Below are 16583 nucleotides of genomic sequence, written 5' to 3' on the forward strand. Positions count from 1 at the left end.
CTTGCTGTGGTCTCTGAAAACCCATTGAAAGTTACACTGGGTAGTCATTAGAAGTGATTCTTGCTAAATGCATTCAGGTGTGCTCTCTGAAGTCCATCTTCAAGGATGTATAATCTAAACCTGGAATGAAGTAATTAATAAAGGAGTGGTACTGTATGCCCCCATAAATCTCAATAACAACAGCCAACCAACCCCACCAAAATTCCACAGTTGGGTGCATTTTTTTGAGGTCTGTAATACCCAAAAACTACTGCGTTTTCTCTAACCTGAGTTGCACATAATTCCGACCGGAGATAAATGGCTTTTAAAGTCGTGTGGCTCTGGGAAATGTTTTTTTCTCCAAAAGCAAATGAATTTTTTTCCTTGAAAGGACAGCATATGTATATTTTTTTCTGTGCTTAGGTTCACTGAAAAGGGGAACTTGGAAGTGCTGCTTTTTACTATTCAGAGCAAGATGAGGGCCAACAATCAGAAGGTCTACATGCCCCGGGAGGGCAAGCTCATCTCTGACATTAACAAGGTAAAGCCAATCCATCTGGTCTTGTTTGGGCCTTGACCTTCTTTACTGCTTCAGGTTATAGGTCTTTATTGCCAGGGGGGCAGTCTGAAAGGGTCTGCCCCAGCCTGCTGAATTGAAGAGTGACAGTGGTATCTGGGGTTTTGCAGGGGGTCAAACAAATACTTGAGGTGAGCTAGTCTGTTAGAGTTTGGGGAGGGAATGTTAGATTTTATCAAACCGGTTTTGATTCATTGTCTCCTTGTTACTCTCATTTATGTATGTATTTTTAAATGTTTGTTTATTTTTTGAGAGAGCGAGGGAAGAGCTAAGAGAGAGAGTGCCACACAGACTCCGAAGCAGTGCTGACAGCTCAGAGCCTGACACAGGGCTCAAACTCACAAACTGCGAGATCATGACCTGAGCCAAAGTCAGACACTTAACCAAATGAGCCACCCAGGCGCCCCAACTCCCAGCATCTTTAAATTGCAGAAGAGGGAACTTGAAACCTTATTTCATATATCTAGAGTCTCTAGAGGTTTGAGCTTAAGATTTGGGCTGTTTCTATCAGAGAAACTGTTCAAAAGTTTCCACCATTGACCTGTTTTCTCTGTAATGATAGAATTTCACAGTGTGTATTATTTCCAAGTAGAAATTTGAAAAATGTAGAGCTGTGGTCAGTGGTACACATTTAGGTTATTTTATAATATTTTTTAATGTAAGATATATTTCATAGAAATGAATTTAATGTGCACTTTTGATGAGGATTTTGAAAAAATGCTCAGAGGTCTGAACTAAAAACAAGAGGTACAAAATAAGCAGAGGACCTGGGGGGTGCCTAGCTGGCTCAGTCGGCGGAGTGTGCGACTCTTGATCTTCAGGTTGAGTTGGAGCCCTACGTTGGGCATAAAGATTAGGTAAATAAATAAAATGTTGAACAACAACAACAAAAACAACAAATGGCCCGGTTTGGGGTGAAAGATTCATAATATGATTTTCTGAGAAAAATGATTTGTCATTTTTATGTGATCAGAGCTGTTAAAGATAGTACTTTGTTTCCTCTCAAAGTAAGAGATTTATAAATTAGTTATATTGCTCACTATCTACCCTGTTTTGTTTTCCAAATATAACAGAACCTTTAGATAAAGACAGGAGAGAGTGTTCCCATGCAGCTACACTGAGAGAAAACGATTTGTTTCTCAAGGCTTAAGAGTCCGTGAGGGTGGAAACAGGATGTCCTTTTTAAGTTCTCAGGTCTTGTTGAGAAATATTAGCAGTTGGCTGTAGCCAAGGAAAGTTCCTTGAACACTGCAGGAAACTGTTCTTTTTCACCTCTGCAGGCCTGGGAAAGACTGGAAAAAGCGGAACATGAGCGAGAACTGGCCCTGCGGAACGAGCTCATTAGACAGGAGAAACTGGAACAGCTCGCCCGCAGATTCGATCGCAAGGCAGCTATGAGGGAGACCTGGCTGAGCGAAAACCAGCGTCTGGTGTCTCAGGTTCTGCTCTAGACCCTCTTCGGGGACCACTCCTGGGGTCATCTAGAAATGTAGACCATTCCTGAGGGCAGCAGGACAGCCGCTTATCAACACCCACTATTCTGAAGTAACTCGCGCCCTCTTGCTCACTTCCCATGAAGAGGATGTTTATCCTTTCTAATACACTTTGTCTTCTGTTTATCTAATTTGTCATAGATTTGAAAGCAGCTCAAGCAGTTTGTTTAGAGCCATTGAGTGAGTGTGAACTACTCACATTTATATAATTTTTAGAAATTTCTCTTACCTTCCATCTTTGATCATCTGACATTCAAGGCAGTTAGACTGGTCATGAAATAAAAGTGGCTTTCTTTTCTTCTTGGCATGACACACACTATCACCTGCTCCAGTCACATAAGCATAAGGTGCTAGATATGAGCTTGGACCCTACTGTACGATGAGAAGTTGCTGATTGGCTTTGGAAAGGGCATCCTAGCTCGAGCAAGGTGTTATAAGTGCCCTAAAGAGGGCAGAGACAGACTGGCATCTGACGGGGCTCAAGTCATTGTGGCCTCAGGAGCACCAGAGATGGTGTTCAGGATTCATCCTCTGTCCTTGTTCCTTTGCTCCAGCTGGATGGCTTTTTTTTATGTTGTGGGGTTTTTTCCTCCCATTTCTCTATAGGACAACTTTGGTTTTGACCTTCCTGCTGTTGAGGCCGCCACGAAAAAGCATGAGGCCATTGAGACAGACATTGCCGCATATGAGGAACGTGTGCAGGCAGTGGTAGCAGTGGCCAGGGAGCTCGAGGCGGAGAACTACCATGACATCAAGCGCATCACAGCAAGGAAAGACAATGTCATCCGGCTCTGGGAGTACCTGCTGGAGTTGCTCAGGGCCCGGAGGCAGCGTCTTGAGATGAACCTGGGGCTGCAAAAGATATTCCAGGAAATGCTCTACATTATGGACTGGATGGACGAAATGAAGGTAGAACTTGAGTGAAAGGAGGCCAGAGCGGATGCAATGGGGCCTCCCTTTTCTGGGACCCACCCGCTGACCCCACAGCATACTGCATGCCACTGGTCTAACTGCCCTCTCTGTAAAGCCACAGGGAGGGGCACATTACCCGTGGTAATATTGTTAGTTCAAGAGTTAAATGGGATGTCAAGTGTGAAAAAGTTGTATTAAAGACCAGTTCTGTAGCTAGAGGTCAGCTACGGTGACTTAGACTTAATATAGATCTTTTCCACAGTAGAGAATCAATCAAATTATGGTTTTCTGTGTTTTTGATCCTTGAGAGTTGACCTAGCTTTCCATCTCATTGATATGTATGTGAGTGGCTCTAGTTTGGGGAGGGACCCGGGAAGGTAATGTGGGCAGGTGGGAGAGTGGTGGGCAGGGTGGGCAGAGTGCAGGTTGGGAACCAGTTGAGATTGGCAGTGCTGGAGCTGTGTAGTCTTCTTGAGCTTCCTTTCTGTGTTTCTAAGTGGAGACGGCACTGACCACCTACCTCAGTGCATTGCCGTAAGGACTAAGCGTGGTAATATGTGTACACATCATAGGACGGAGCTGGTTCGAAGTGACTGCCTGTGCCAGTTTGTGCTTCCCCTTCCTCACTGGACAGCCCTGAGCATAGAGTTAGAAGCTTGCCTCCCACCAGGAGGAGACCTGTCCTTGTCCCCAAACCCCATGACTGTTTATGTTCTCTACTGCAGGAGGTAAAATGCTTGTCCATGTCACGCAGTCCCCCAGCTGGAAGGCACTTAGCTTCATATCTAGAATGGAACAAGGCAGTTTGTTAGTCCAGTGAAACCCCCTTTATCTCAGCACACTGTGTTCCTAAGCTGACCTTAGGCAAGGGATTTCCTTCACGGGGTATAAGCCTTCGCCTTTTGCCTCACCTCTTGAACTGTTCCTGGTGGAGGGGCAGGGTCACCTCATACCATCAGTTTGCCCTCTTACTGTCCGAGGTTTATTATGTTCTCAAGTGTGGTTTTTGTTGACCTTTTAAAGTAGAAGTGTTCATAAAATCTAGCAGGGAGGTGCTTTTCATTTAAGTCATGTTGTACGTTATAGTTCAGATTTTGGGCCAGAGACTTAACTCAGAAGTAGGAGTGAAGTAGAAGTTCCATCTGGAGAGGAGGTCAGATGAGGCCCCCAAATTGAGCTGATGGAAGAAAGAAAAGAAAATGTTAGTGGATTCGAACTTAAACCAAAGAAATTGCTCAGGCCCTTCTAAGCATGAAGCATGACCCTGTGTTTATTTGGTTAAAGATGTGGTTTGTAAGCTTTCAACTAGATTCTTCTCCCATTGATGATAGAAATATCTCAGAGGCAAAACAGTAAGCTTTTAACTGAGAAAAAGATGGATTTGAGGGGTCCACAACTTATGGGAGATTTCTTTAAACTTTGAAGTGAAATCTTGAAGTGAAATAACTCTGTGACCTTTATCTCTTTTTGGATAGAGTCTTTGAGCCCCAGGTTACCTGCCATACCGGTTCCCACCGCTTCTTTTTTTTCTATTTTGTTCTTAGTGTAGTTGTGACCTGCTTATTCCAGGCTAAATCACCTTTGGTTTATCACGTCTGTCCTGATGAAAGCTTCTGGTTTGTTTGACTTTGCTCCGATTTATTTGTCCTTCTCCCCTAGATATGCAGGGAGGGAGGGTGGCTGGAGAGAGGGTGCAGTGTGGTTGCTGGCTCAGCATGTCTCAAGAGGACGAGACCCTGAAGTCAAGGTTGTGTGCACAGATGTCCTCTCTGTTTTGTCTGGTGCACAGGTGCTATTACTGTCTCAAGACTATGGCAAGCACTTGCTTGGCGTGGAGGATCTGTTACAGAAGCACGCCCTGGTTGAAGCGGACATTGGCATCCAGGCAGAGCGGGTGAGAGGCGTCAATGCCTCTGCCCAGAAGTTCGCAACAGACGGGGAAGGTGAGGATGGCCTGTTGCAGACATGACTTCCTCATCATCAGAGATCCATTTGTATAGCAGTAGATGAGTTGTGTGTGCCAGCAGGGTTCTTGAAGTTACTGTGCCATTGTAGGTTCCTGGTGGGTCTGTCTGCCATCACGTCGTGGGCACACGAGATGCACTGGGGTGGCCTATTGGACACTTTATGTAGCTCTATCTGGCTTGTCTGAAATGGACAAGGGTTTTCCTTAAATACTCATGTGCTGCTTGGTTTTGAGTGTTGATATTGGGCAGTTACACTTGGTCACTTATTGCACATTTGATGCATACCAACACCCTGGTGTGGCTGCTCAAGCATCTCATGGCCTTTTGACATCTGCTTGTACATATCCTTGTTGAGAGGATGTTTGGAAGGACTTGGTTGTGTTCCTTCTATTTGACAAATGAAGCTGCCCTTTTTCTGCTAAACTGTCATACCCCCACATTCCTTCCTTGACATTAAACAGGTTACAAGCCCTGCGACCCTCAGGTGATTCGAGACCGTGTGGCCCACATGGAGTTCTGTTACCAAGAACTCTGCCAGCTGGCGGCTGAACGCCGGGCTCGACTGGAAGAGTCTCGTCGCCTCTGGAAGTTCTTCTGGGAGATGGCAGAAGAGGAGGGCTGGATACGGGAGAAGGAGAAGATCCTGTCCTCTGACGATTACGGGAAGGACCTGACCAGCGTCATGCGCTTGCTCAGCAAGCACCGGGCATTCGAGGATGAGATGAGTGGCCGCAGTGGCCACTTCGAGCAGGCCATCAAAGAAGGTGAAGACATGATCGCGGAGGAGCACTTCGGGTCAGAGAAGATCCGAGAGCGGATCCTTTACATCCGGGAGCAGTGGGCCAACCTGGAGCAGCTCTCAGCCATCCGGAAGAAGCGCCTGGAGGAGGCCTCGCTGCTACACCAGTTCCAGGCAGATGCCGACGACATCGACGCGTGGATGCTGGACATCCTCAAGATTGTCTCCAGCAACGATGTGGGCCACGACGAGTACTCCACGCAGTCACTGGTCAAGAAACACAAGGACGTGGCAGAGGAGATCGCCAACTACAGGCCCACCATCGACACGCTGCACGAGCAGGCCGGGGCCCTCCCCCAGGAGCACGCCGAGTCTCCAGACGTGAAGGGCCGGCTGTCGGGCATCGAGGAACGGTACAAGGAGGTGGCAGAGCTGACGCGGCTGAGGAAGCAGGCGCTGCAGGACACCCTGGCCTTGTACAAGATGTTCAGTGAGGCTGATGCCTGCGAGCTCTGGATTGATGAGAAGGAACAGTGGCTCAACAACATGCAGATCCCAGAAAAGCTGGAGGACCTGGAAGTCATCCAGCACAGGTGAGTGAGAGAGCTGCCGGCAGCGCTGGGGCCACCGCCTGCCCCTCATCACCACACGTGACCAAGGGGGTGACCTATCCTGTTGAACTGCCTTTCCAGATTTGAGAGCCTTGAGCCCGAAATGAACAACCAGGCTTCCCGGGTCGCAGTGGTGAACCAGATTGCACGACAACTCATGCACAGTGGCCACCCGAGTGAGAAGGAGATCAAAGCCCAGCAGGACAAACTCAACACGAGGTGAGCGTGCAACCAGCAGTGTGCGGGGCCAGGGAGGGCAAGGTCGCTTACTGAGCCTTGCTGTCAGGAATTTCCCACAAAGGTTCACTGGTATCATGGCACTGATGTCACAGCATTGGCGTCTGCCTTTCAGCATCCACTGGTTTTGCAAGAAGTGTCTTTTGGGATGATGTCATGCAAGGCAGCCTGGCCCCTGCCCGCCCCACATCAGAAGTTAGGATGTTAGTGTGAGGCCTGTGCCCAGCATGGATCCCCACGGCATCAAGGTCACACCTCTACTGTCCCTTTTAATCTTAATCCTTCTGGGACAGGGTTTTAGCATGTTTTAGACCTAATTGGCCAGTGAAAGTCCTGATGATCGAGTTAGACCTTTGTCCCCATCATCTTTCTGCTGCATAAACACATTCGACTAGGATGTGGTGGCCTTGGCTCTGAAGGTTACTGCCAGGTATTAGGTTTGGAAAATGTTCTTTAGATGCAGTTCAGAGACGAGTAAAATGGATATGTATATGGATTGCAGTTATGGAGAAGTAGTTGAATCTTTGGGGGACAGATGTGTTGTCACTACTCACATTGGAGCTCTTTAAACAAGTGCCTCTTCACGACAGGTTTTTGCCAGATTATATTGTGTCCCTGAGCTGTTTTGATGATATATGATGTCCATGTACGAAGTGAGATGATTGTCCAAAAAGTGTGTATTCCTAGATGAGATGAAGAGAAAAAAAATGACAGTTCTGTCCTTTGCAGTTAATGTCCCTGTCCAGCTGTGGGCTGTCACCTGTCACTTACATGGCTCTCTCTCCATGGCCTTACATTCACAGGTGGAGTCAGTTCCGAGAGCTGGTCGACAGGAAGAAGGACGCTCTTCTCTCTGCTCTGAGCATACAGAACTACCACCTTGAGTGCAATGAAACCAAATCCTGGATTCGAGAGAAGACCAAGGTCATCGAGTCCACCCAGGACCTGGGCAATGACCTGGCTGGCGTCATGGCCCTGCAGCGCAAGCTGACCGGCATGGAGCGGGACCTGGTGGCCATTGAGGCAAAGCTGAGTGACCTGCAGAAAGAGGCCGAGAAGCTCGAGTCCGAGCACCCCGACCAGGCTCAGGCCATCCTGTCTCGGCTGGCCGAGATCAGCGACGTGTGGGAGGAGATGAAGACCACTCTGAAAAACCGCGAGGCCTCCCTGGGAGAGGCCAGCAAGCTGCAGCAGTTCCTGCGGGACCTGGACGACTTCCAGTCCTGGCTCTCCCGCACCCAGACGGCCATCGCCTCCGAGGACATGCCCAACACCCTGACTGAGGCGGAGAAGCTCCTCACGCAGCACGAGAACATTAAAAACGAGATCGACAACTACGAGGAGGACTACCAGAAGATGAGGGACATGGGTGAGATGGTCACCCAGGGACAAACCGACGCCCAGTACATGTTTCTGCGGCAGCGGCTGCAGGCCCTGGACACTGGGTGGAATGAGCTGCACAAAATGTGGGAGAACAGGCAGAATCTCCTCTCCCAGTCACATGCCTACCAGCAGTTCCTTAGGGACACGAAGCAGGCCGAGGCCTTCCTTAACAACCAGGTACCTCTGCTCACTGCCTTTGCTTCCTTCCTCGTAGAGCAGGCCACTGCTTCAAGGCACCCTGTGCAGAGGCAGTTTACTTGATTTTCTTTCCTATTTTTTTTTTTTTTGGAAGGGGAGCAAATGGTTCTGTTTTCCTTGCTCTGGTGGAAGAGTCAGGGACCTTGAGTCAGAAACTCAAGCAGAAAAACAGCTAAAGATGTTGGCCACCATCAGGGTTGTTAATCTCTCTTTTTAAAGAAAGTTTGAAGAGACTGTCGCTACTGCCTTCATGAGCACATGGAGGACCCTGGTGGCTGATGCGCAAACCTTTGCTTACTGTCCCCACTCAATTTAGGGAAAAATTTAATTCCTTATGGGGTCCCACTAGGTGTTTTTCTCTCCCAACCTGTTGTTTTCTTTGATTCAATAGATTATTTTATTTAAGAATAATGAAGCAAGTGTTGTGAAGTATGTTACACAGAAACTCAGGATATAGGAAACTGCTTTCATTATTCTGAAAATGAGTTCTATTTCATAATATCCTGCTGTGATTTTGGTTTTCTCTCTTTGAAAAAGGAATATGTTTTGGCCCATACCGAAATGCCTACTACCTTGGAAGGAGCAGAAGCAGCTATTAAAAAACAAGAGGACTTCATGACCACCATGGATGCCAATGAGGAGAAGATCAATGCTGTCGTGGAGACAGGCCGGAGGCTGGTGAGCGATGGAAACATCAACTCGGATCGCATCCAGGAGAAGGTGGACTCCATTGATGACAGGTACAGTGTTCCGATGTCTGAGGGAGTCTGGCACCTTGGGAACACTAAATTCAGATTAGTATTCAGAGTAGCCTCTGAATCACTGGCCAGATGTTCTTGGGACTGGGTATAAATTTCCCAGTGGGCGTAGTATGGGGGCCTGGCAATTTACCTATCAGAAAATTTGCTTGCCTCATAGAAAATCAGTGAGCAGTTGCATAGCTGCCTGGAAATGTGGTTCTCCTGGTCAGGCATGTACAGGTGTCCACAAAAGAAAAGAAGCCTTGAGAAGCCAAACTAATACTAAATCAAAGATCTATAAGAGCCGCTGTGATGCCAAGTAGCAGTTGGATACGAGCCATGCCCTTAGAGAGTTGATGTGTAGCCTGTTATCTGGTGGGACTCTGAGAGCCACATTTCCCCAGCAAAGCCTATGTTCTCCTTCATCCACATGAGATCTTTCCGGAGGCAGTAGGGAGGAGAGCGAGGTTTCCTTGTCCTGTGGTACCAGGCAGAGCCACAAAGGAATGTTATCAGACCCTTCTCAGAAAATTGGCTTGGATAATACCTTAATAGGATTTTTTCATGATGAGAGAAAAGCCCTTTTCCTCTTCTGCCAAGGCATCTCCAAGATTGGATGCTCTTTTATCTTTATTTATTTGTTTACTCATTTATTTGCAGTTCTGAAAGAATTTTCCCCTGACTGAAGGCCAGTGTGCTTTGTTTGTACCTTAATTCTCACTGTGCCTTGGTGGTTACTAAAGTGGGAGGTCAGGGCAGATCAAGATCTGAATGCACCAGCACAGGCTGGTTCTGGTCTGGCCCGTCTGCCTTCTAGCCTCTGTTCTAACTCATCTTCTGTGGCCCCAGTTTGGGCTGGATTCTTAAGGGCTCATTATGAAACTGACATCATCGAGAAACCAGCTCTTCCTTAGGGCGGCTTTTCTGAGTTTCAAGAGCAGTGAAAAGGAAGAACTTCTTGCTTAGAGCGTTTCCTTGCTTACCATGTCCAAGAGGGTCTCGTGGGACCTTGGGCCAGATTAACTTTTTATCAGATGGGGCGAAAGGGGAGATTCTTCCCTCCCCATGAAGATTCAGCTTTTGGCTTTAGCACTTCCAGTCTGTTTTTTTCACTGATTCAGAGCCTCAACCATACATTCTGAGGGTGCTACTATTGAATAGGGTATGACATATATTAATCATAATTTTGTATCTGTTGCTTTTCAAACAGCTACAAAAAAGGAAAAAACAAATCCCTCCACCAAACCCTTGAGTGAGTGTGAAAAATACAGATTAAGCCAGGTATTCTTAACTTAGAGAAAAAGAATTTCCTTTTTTCCTGACGTTAAGTCTCCAATTATTTTGTAAATATAATACCTCATGTTCATCTGTATCAGATGCACACAGCTGGTTTCCTGAAGGCGGGCTTGGCCGTTAGGGACACGTGCTTCCAGGCAGACGTGCAGCCGCCGTGCAGTTTCCTGCGTGTATTTATATGTCCCCTGGTGCCTCAGCTGTGAGGGGGTGTTGGAAGCAGGTGACGTTGTCAAGAGTGGAGACTCCTGCATATGAGAGAACTTTTCAGCAGCCCTTGGTTGTGGTTTAACCTTCCTTTTGCCCTTGATTTGGAACCTGAGCTCCTGGGGTTCCAAAGCCTTCTTAGGACTTTCGTCTTGAGGAAGAATGGAGGGGTGCCTGAGTAGCTCAGTTGGTGAAGCATCTGACTCTTCATCTCAGCTCAGGGTCATGAGTTCAAGTACTCTGTTGGGCTCCACACGGAGCGAAGGGCCTACTTAAAAAAAAAAAAAGCACAAGAAATGGAAAATACTATCCATAAATGTAAGAAAGATGGAAGGGAGAGGGGGCTTTCTGTTGATCTGCCCCCAGGAGGTCTACGCTGTTGTTAAATGAATTCTGGTTTCACTTTAATATCTCCAGAGGCCTCAAGATCAAAAACTGACCCCAGAAGATACTTGTCTGTTATCAAAATACACAAATATGTGAATTCCAGGTGCTGTGGGGGCACAAGCTAAGTATAAATATCTAAATCTTCAGATCTTACCCCCTGTCCAGAAACTTTTTGATGCTGTTGTGAAGCAATTTCCATAAAATCCAAAAATCATTATAATGGGCTTATGTTCTGGAAATCTTGTCAATGATCACTGAGTTTGTTGAAATGAAAAAGTACCAGAACAAAGACACTGGTTTTGTTAACAGATGTGGGTGGGGTACAAGTGACCTTTAAAGTGCTCATGCCTCGGTGGAAAGTAGCCTGCTGTCCAAGCCCGTCCCAGGGGTGTGCCTGGGTGAGCTTCCTGGCTTGAAAGAAGTTCCAGAAACATTGCAGTACTGGGAGAGCAAGGAAACAGGATCCAGCTTCATAAAGCCAGACCCTATCTCACACGGGAAAATAAGCTTACATATTATCCATCTGTTTTACTTAAGCAGCTGTGGTTCTTTACTTATAAGAACCAGAGTTAGACCCAGCAGTATCTGCCTCAGGATGAAGGAGCTTCTGAGTTGTGTTATAGGGAGAGGAGGTGAGAGATGGAAACAAAGCAAGAGACTTAGCCTTGGCCCAAACAAAGAGTACCCTTAGGACTGTGGGAAACTATGGCCAAGTTTTAGATGGTCCTTCCCTACAATTAAATGGATGATCCAACCTTGAAAGGCCTTCTCTGAATGCCATTGGTTACCACTGGTGAGCAGTGAAGCCACACTGACTTCTCTCGAGGGTTCTCTGAGTCAGCAACCGTGTCCACTGCCCGTGTAGCTGTTTTTGCACTGCAGAGCGCATATCCCTTCGAAGCCATCATCATACCCTCTCGTAGATCAGTGTCATTTGGACACGGGGCCTAAGGCACCATTTGGCTTTTCCCTTCTTCCTGGTCCCACTAGAAGAGAAAGACTGGCCAGACAGAAGTCTGCTGTATATGTGTGACTTCAATATGTAAGATACATTCAGGATTCTGTCTGGTTGCTTCTGTCTTGGTGAGTCTTCCCAGTATTTGAAGTTACTTTTATTTCCACTATTGCCTTGAGCTTCAAGGATGTATCTCCTCCGATAGCTGTCAGTTTCTGGTTCTTCCTTGCTTTCTGAGCACTTGGATGTGATGCTATGGAAGGGATTAGGATGCTCTTATTCAAGCCCTCTGACTAAAGGCTGGAACTCCTGGATTTTGTGCGGACTCCAACTCAAATTACCTTCCTCCCGAAGATTGGCTTTATATTCTAAAACTCCCTACAATTAGTGACTGGAATTTGAGTTTCAGGGGCTTAGAAAACTTTTTTTAGACATTCCTTCCCTACCCACTTTTTTAGACACCTAATTGCTCTAGCCCAAGTACACTAACAGTCTTTAAGTAATTTTTTTTTAATTTTTGGTATCTGAGAAAGGATCTCCGTGCAGTTAGGAGTTTGTGGCCTTTAGTTTTTGTTGTTAGGAAAGCAGCAGCGTGTTAAAAACGTTGGAGGAGAAGCTACAACCATGAATCTCACCCCTAGCACATACCTTTTTAGTTTTTGCTTTCTAATCAGCGCCAGTGAACATGCATTATTTAAGAAGTATTTTTCTATTTTTGTACTTTACCTAAGTGATTAAACATACTAAGATCCCTGTGTCTGCACCTATAAAACCCCTTTCAGCTAAAAAAAAAAAAAAAGAGAGAGAGAGAGAAAGTCATTCTGTGTGATTAGTGTACACTTGGCATTGTTCCTTCCACTCATATCATTCCAGCTGTCCTGTAGGAGCCAAGAGCATTTCCTTCCGCTCCCCATGCACATGGTAGTGGCAGTGTTGCTGTGGTCCCTTACTCTACTAGTACTCACTGGGAGCCCGTGGGACCCACGGCGTGGCTGTATGATCTTTCTTGCCCCCGAGGAAGGTTCTTAAAAGTCAGTCAGCAGCTAGTGCTCCCTGAGCTGCTCTTTCTAGGCATTGTAGAGAATCAGGTCATGGTCTTCCTCCTCCTGCACGGGGGCCAAAGCAGAGACCTCACCCAGGCAAATGCAGCAGGAGATGACTTTGAGAGTTAGAGTGGAAACCCAGCGTCCTCCTCTGCCGCAGTTAATGTTCTTCTCTGAGACTGGCTGGCTGGCTTAGGTTCCTCGAGAATATCGGAGAAGCTGTATTAGAGCAATGCTGCTTGATTCTAACTATGCTGTGGCTCTCCCCTTTCGCCACCATACTGTGGCAAGGCCATCCTTCTCCTGGCACTCCCAGCATTCGCATAGCTGTTCTTCACCATCTCCGGTGAGCCTAAGCCACTGGGCGCATGAAGGAAGTCTGCTGCTAAGTTCTGGCACCTCAGCGGTATGTGCGAAGAGGCCCTGTGGGCAACATTCAGGCTGGGGAGTGAGCACCCCATTTCCCTTGTTGTTTACCGATTCAGCAGCTCCTAGCAATTTTGCTTTAGATTTTGTGCTTTAGCTAAATTAAACCTTGGTAACCCTTACCTGTTAATAAAGTGGGATTTAGGGGTGCCTGGGTGGCTTAGTCGGTTAAGCGTCCGACTTTCGCTTGGGTCATGATCTCGCGGTTCGTGGGTTCGAGCCCCGCGTCGGGCTCTGTGCTGACTGCCAGCTCGGAGCCTGGAGACTGTTTCGGAGTCTGTGTCTCCCTCTCTCTCTGACCCTCCCCTGCTCACGCTGTCTCTCTCTCTCTCTCCTAGAAATAAATAAAAATATTTGAAAAAAAATAAAAAATAAAAAAAAAAATAAAGTGGGATTTAGTAGCTAGATAATCTCACAGGTCTCAAAAGTTTTCATTCTTGGTTAATTATCCTTTGGAGGGAGTTTTTTCTCAAGATGGGAAAATACTTATCTAGGAGACATTAATTGAAAGCCCGTTGTATGGTTGTCTATATTTTCTTATCCCAGTTCCTTGAAGGTAAGTTTCAGAGTCTCCTGCAGTGCCCCAGATGAAGACTTGTACACAGTGCATGCTCAGAGGGGTCCCCCCCNNNNTAGGAAGCACTGGATTTATACAGCTCATTTGACAGCATCCTCTGTGTGTCTTGTGGCTTGGGCAGGTATTTAGGTCTTGTACCATGGCTTACTCATTTGGAGGATGCTAAATTCTCTCGTTTATCTTTTTGACCTAATGAAAACTGTACAGGCGTACTGCTGTCATCATATATAGAAACCCAGGAAAGGCATTGTAAAATTGGTATTTCAAGATTCTTTGTTTCCTTTTTTTAAGTTATTTTTATTATAATCGTAAACAGACATAGGAAGAATCGTGAGGCAGCCAGTGAGCTTCTGATGCGATTGAAGGACAACCGGGATCTTCAGAAATTCCTGCAAGATTGTCAGGAGGTACGTCTCCCTTTAGCCCCTCCCTTCCTTGCTTCTAAGGCGATCCAGAGCACTTGGCAGAAGAGCTCTTGAATTATAAAATTAATCGAGGCCCAGAAATTCATTATTTCCAGCTGGGGCAGTGTGGCAGTTCTGGTCAGTTCTCCAGCCTGCAGGCTACCACTTTGAGTAACTAGATTCTTATAATCTAGAATAATCCAGGACTCTGCTATCTATGACAGTGGACCCTAGCCACACGTGGGGCTATTTCATTTTAAATCAATCAAACTTAAGTAGAAATCAGGGTATAGTTTTTCTGTCAAACTAGCTGTGTTTTAAGTGCTCAGTAGCCAACTATGACTAGCAGCTGCCATGTTGGACATTGCAGATCTAGAGCATTCCAGTTGTTAAAGGCAGTGACACCCTAGGATATTCTGTATTCTAGACACATTTGCTGCCATGTTTTAACTATTTAAAGTAATGTACACTTAGTGGCATGGCAGGAAAGAACTACAGGATACTGAAACTGGCTATCCAGGTAAGAGGCAACGATTTAAAAAATACAGACTGAGTTTCCTATTCACTGAAGACTTTGAAATATCTATCTTTCAGGTTCTTTGAATATGTGTCTAACATGCCAAGAGCAGCACTCTTGATTTCAAACTTTTGAGTTTTAACATGTGGTAGTAATCTGACGATTCTTATACCATTTCATGCTCCCCTGATATGTGCACAAACAAACTTGGAAAACTAAAGTTAGCCAGAAAAATGCAGTTTCTCTGCAAGCTAGTTGGAGAAAGCATCTGGCTGCCGTCACATGTGAGAGTTCATGAGCATGTTGCATTTTTCTGTGTGCCGGACAATAACAGTGTGAGACTCCATCCTCTCTGGTTTATTAGGTTAAATCCCCTCAGAGGCATGAATGGGATGAGGAGTATCCAAGTGAAGCTGCAGAGGCCTTTGGGGAAGGATATTGGAGGGTGTGGGGACAGGATCGGGTCGTGTGTGAAGAATGTGACTGACTGAAATCATCTCAACACCTTGCATGCAAATGTCTGGCTGTGTGTTAGAAGAAGTACAGCCCTAATAGCAGTCATGTTAGATTGTGTGTAACAGAAGTGATCCTTCATATCCATTCAGCTGCTCTCTTACTGTGAATCTTGCAATATGCTCAAGCAGCTAAACTTTCAGAAGGAAAGACCTCTAAACTATGTAGCTTAGGGTCTGTCAGCTTTCCATGCCACTCTGATGAATGTAGGTCTCTGGGGGATTTGCCTGGGGCCAGACAGGCAGAAGACAGGAGTGCCTCTTCAAGCAGCACCCATGTATAATAACGCATTTGGATAGGATGCTTATTTAAAGAGGTATTTGTGTCCCTAGACAGGACATAGAGGAAAGTAATGGGATCTGAAGTTAGCTGTATAGGGCTGCATGTTGTGCCACAGTGAGTACCAAGTGACTCTTAGGCATGGGAGGGGTCAGGAGATGTTTGCAGCCTGGGCTGTGCCTTCCACACACTGGAGGTCCCTGTATTGCCCCTTGATGTTTCCCTTGTAATACCAGTGATGACTCATTTTAACCTCAGCCCATACAGGGGGATGGGGGAGCCAGTAGGATTCCATACTCTTGCTTACAAAGTAAGTTTAATGAGATGAAACTTACGAACCTAGGCTAAATTTGGGGAAAAGAATGCTGGAAAATGAGCAGGAAGTAAGGAGACCAGAGGGACCCTTGAGAGAAACCCATTTGGAGTTTCCCTATTTTCCATTTACACACGTGGATTCATAAGTGGAAACATGGGGAAAGTAAGTGAGTAAAATGATAGTCCTTCCCAGTAGAGTCACAGGAAATAGTCTTAGTAGGTCATTAGAGCTCTGTTAGCACTTGTTCCAAATTAGTACTGTTGGTTACAAGTTCACTCCTTAACATGCACCAGTGACTGCTGGGCATGCCTCAAGGGCTGAGTCCTGCTGGGATTTCCCCTCACAATGTGCAGAAAGATTTTGGCTGGGTTCTTACATACTGGGAATGATGTGCAGGTCTCTGTAATTGCTCTGCCGAGTCTTCCTGGTTTAGCCTTTCTTTCCTTGAGCCTCATTAAAAGTTACTACAACTCAGGGCGCCTGGGTGGCTCAGTCAGTTGATCATCTGACTCTTGATTTTGATTCAGGTCATGATCTGATGATCATGAGATTGAGCCCCTCGTTGGGCTGTGTGCTGACAGTGAGGAGCCTGCTTGGGATTCTCTGTCTCCCTCTCTGTGCTCCTTCCGTGCTCACGTGCACGTTCATCCTCTCTCTCTCAATATATGTTAAAAAAAAAAAAAAAAAGTACAACTAGGGGTACCTGGATGACTCAGTCAGTTATCATCTGACTCTTGATTTTGATTCAGGTCATGATTCCAGGGTCATGGGATTGAGTCCCACATTGGGCTCGGAGCTAAGCATGGAGCTTAAGATTCTTTCTCTCTTTC

General features: G+C 46.3%; 1 protein-coding gene across 2 annotated transcripts in view; it reads left to right on the forward strand.

Annotated features, from left to right (window-relative positions):
* Positions 1 to 16583, forward strand: part of SPTBN1 (spectrin beta, non-erythrocytic 1) — a 196865-nt gene that overhangs the window by 145991 nt on the left and 34291 nt on the right. For both annotated transcript variants that reach the window (XM_077772353.1, XM_077772354.1), the window contains 9 exons: positions 403 to 520; positions 1837 to 1995; positions 2656 to 2958; positions 4751 to 4904; positions 5390 to 6260; positions 6360 to 6497; positions 7319 to 8075; positions 8634 to 8836; positions 14041 to 14131. In XM_077772353.1, coding sequence (XP_077628479.1) covers positions 403 to 520; positions 1837 to 1995; positions 2656 to 2958; positions 4751 to 4904; positions 5390 to 6260; positions 6360 to 6497; positions 7319 to 8075; positions 8634 to 8836; positions 14041 to 14131 — 2794 coding nt within the window. The remainder of the gene's footprint in view (positions 1 to 402; positions 521 to 1836; positions 1996 to 2655; positions 2959 to 4750; positions 4905 to 5389; positions 6261 to 6359; positions 6498 to 7318; positions 8076 to 8633; positions 8837 to 14040; positions 14132 to 16583) is intronic.

The sequence above is a fragment of the Crocuta crocuta genome, unplaced genomic scaffold, assembly GCF_008692635.1.
Source record: "Crocuta crocuta isolate KB4526 unplaced genomic scaffold, BGI_CrCroc_1.0 scaffold830, whole genome shotgun sequence".
NCBI lineage: Eukaryota > Metazoa > Chordata > Mammalia > Carnivora > Hyaenidae > Crocuta > Crocuta crocuta.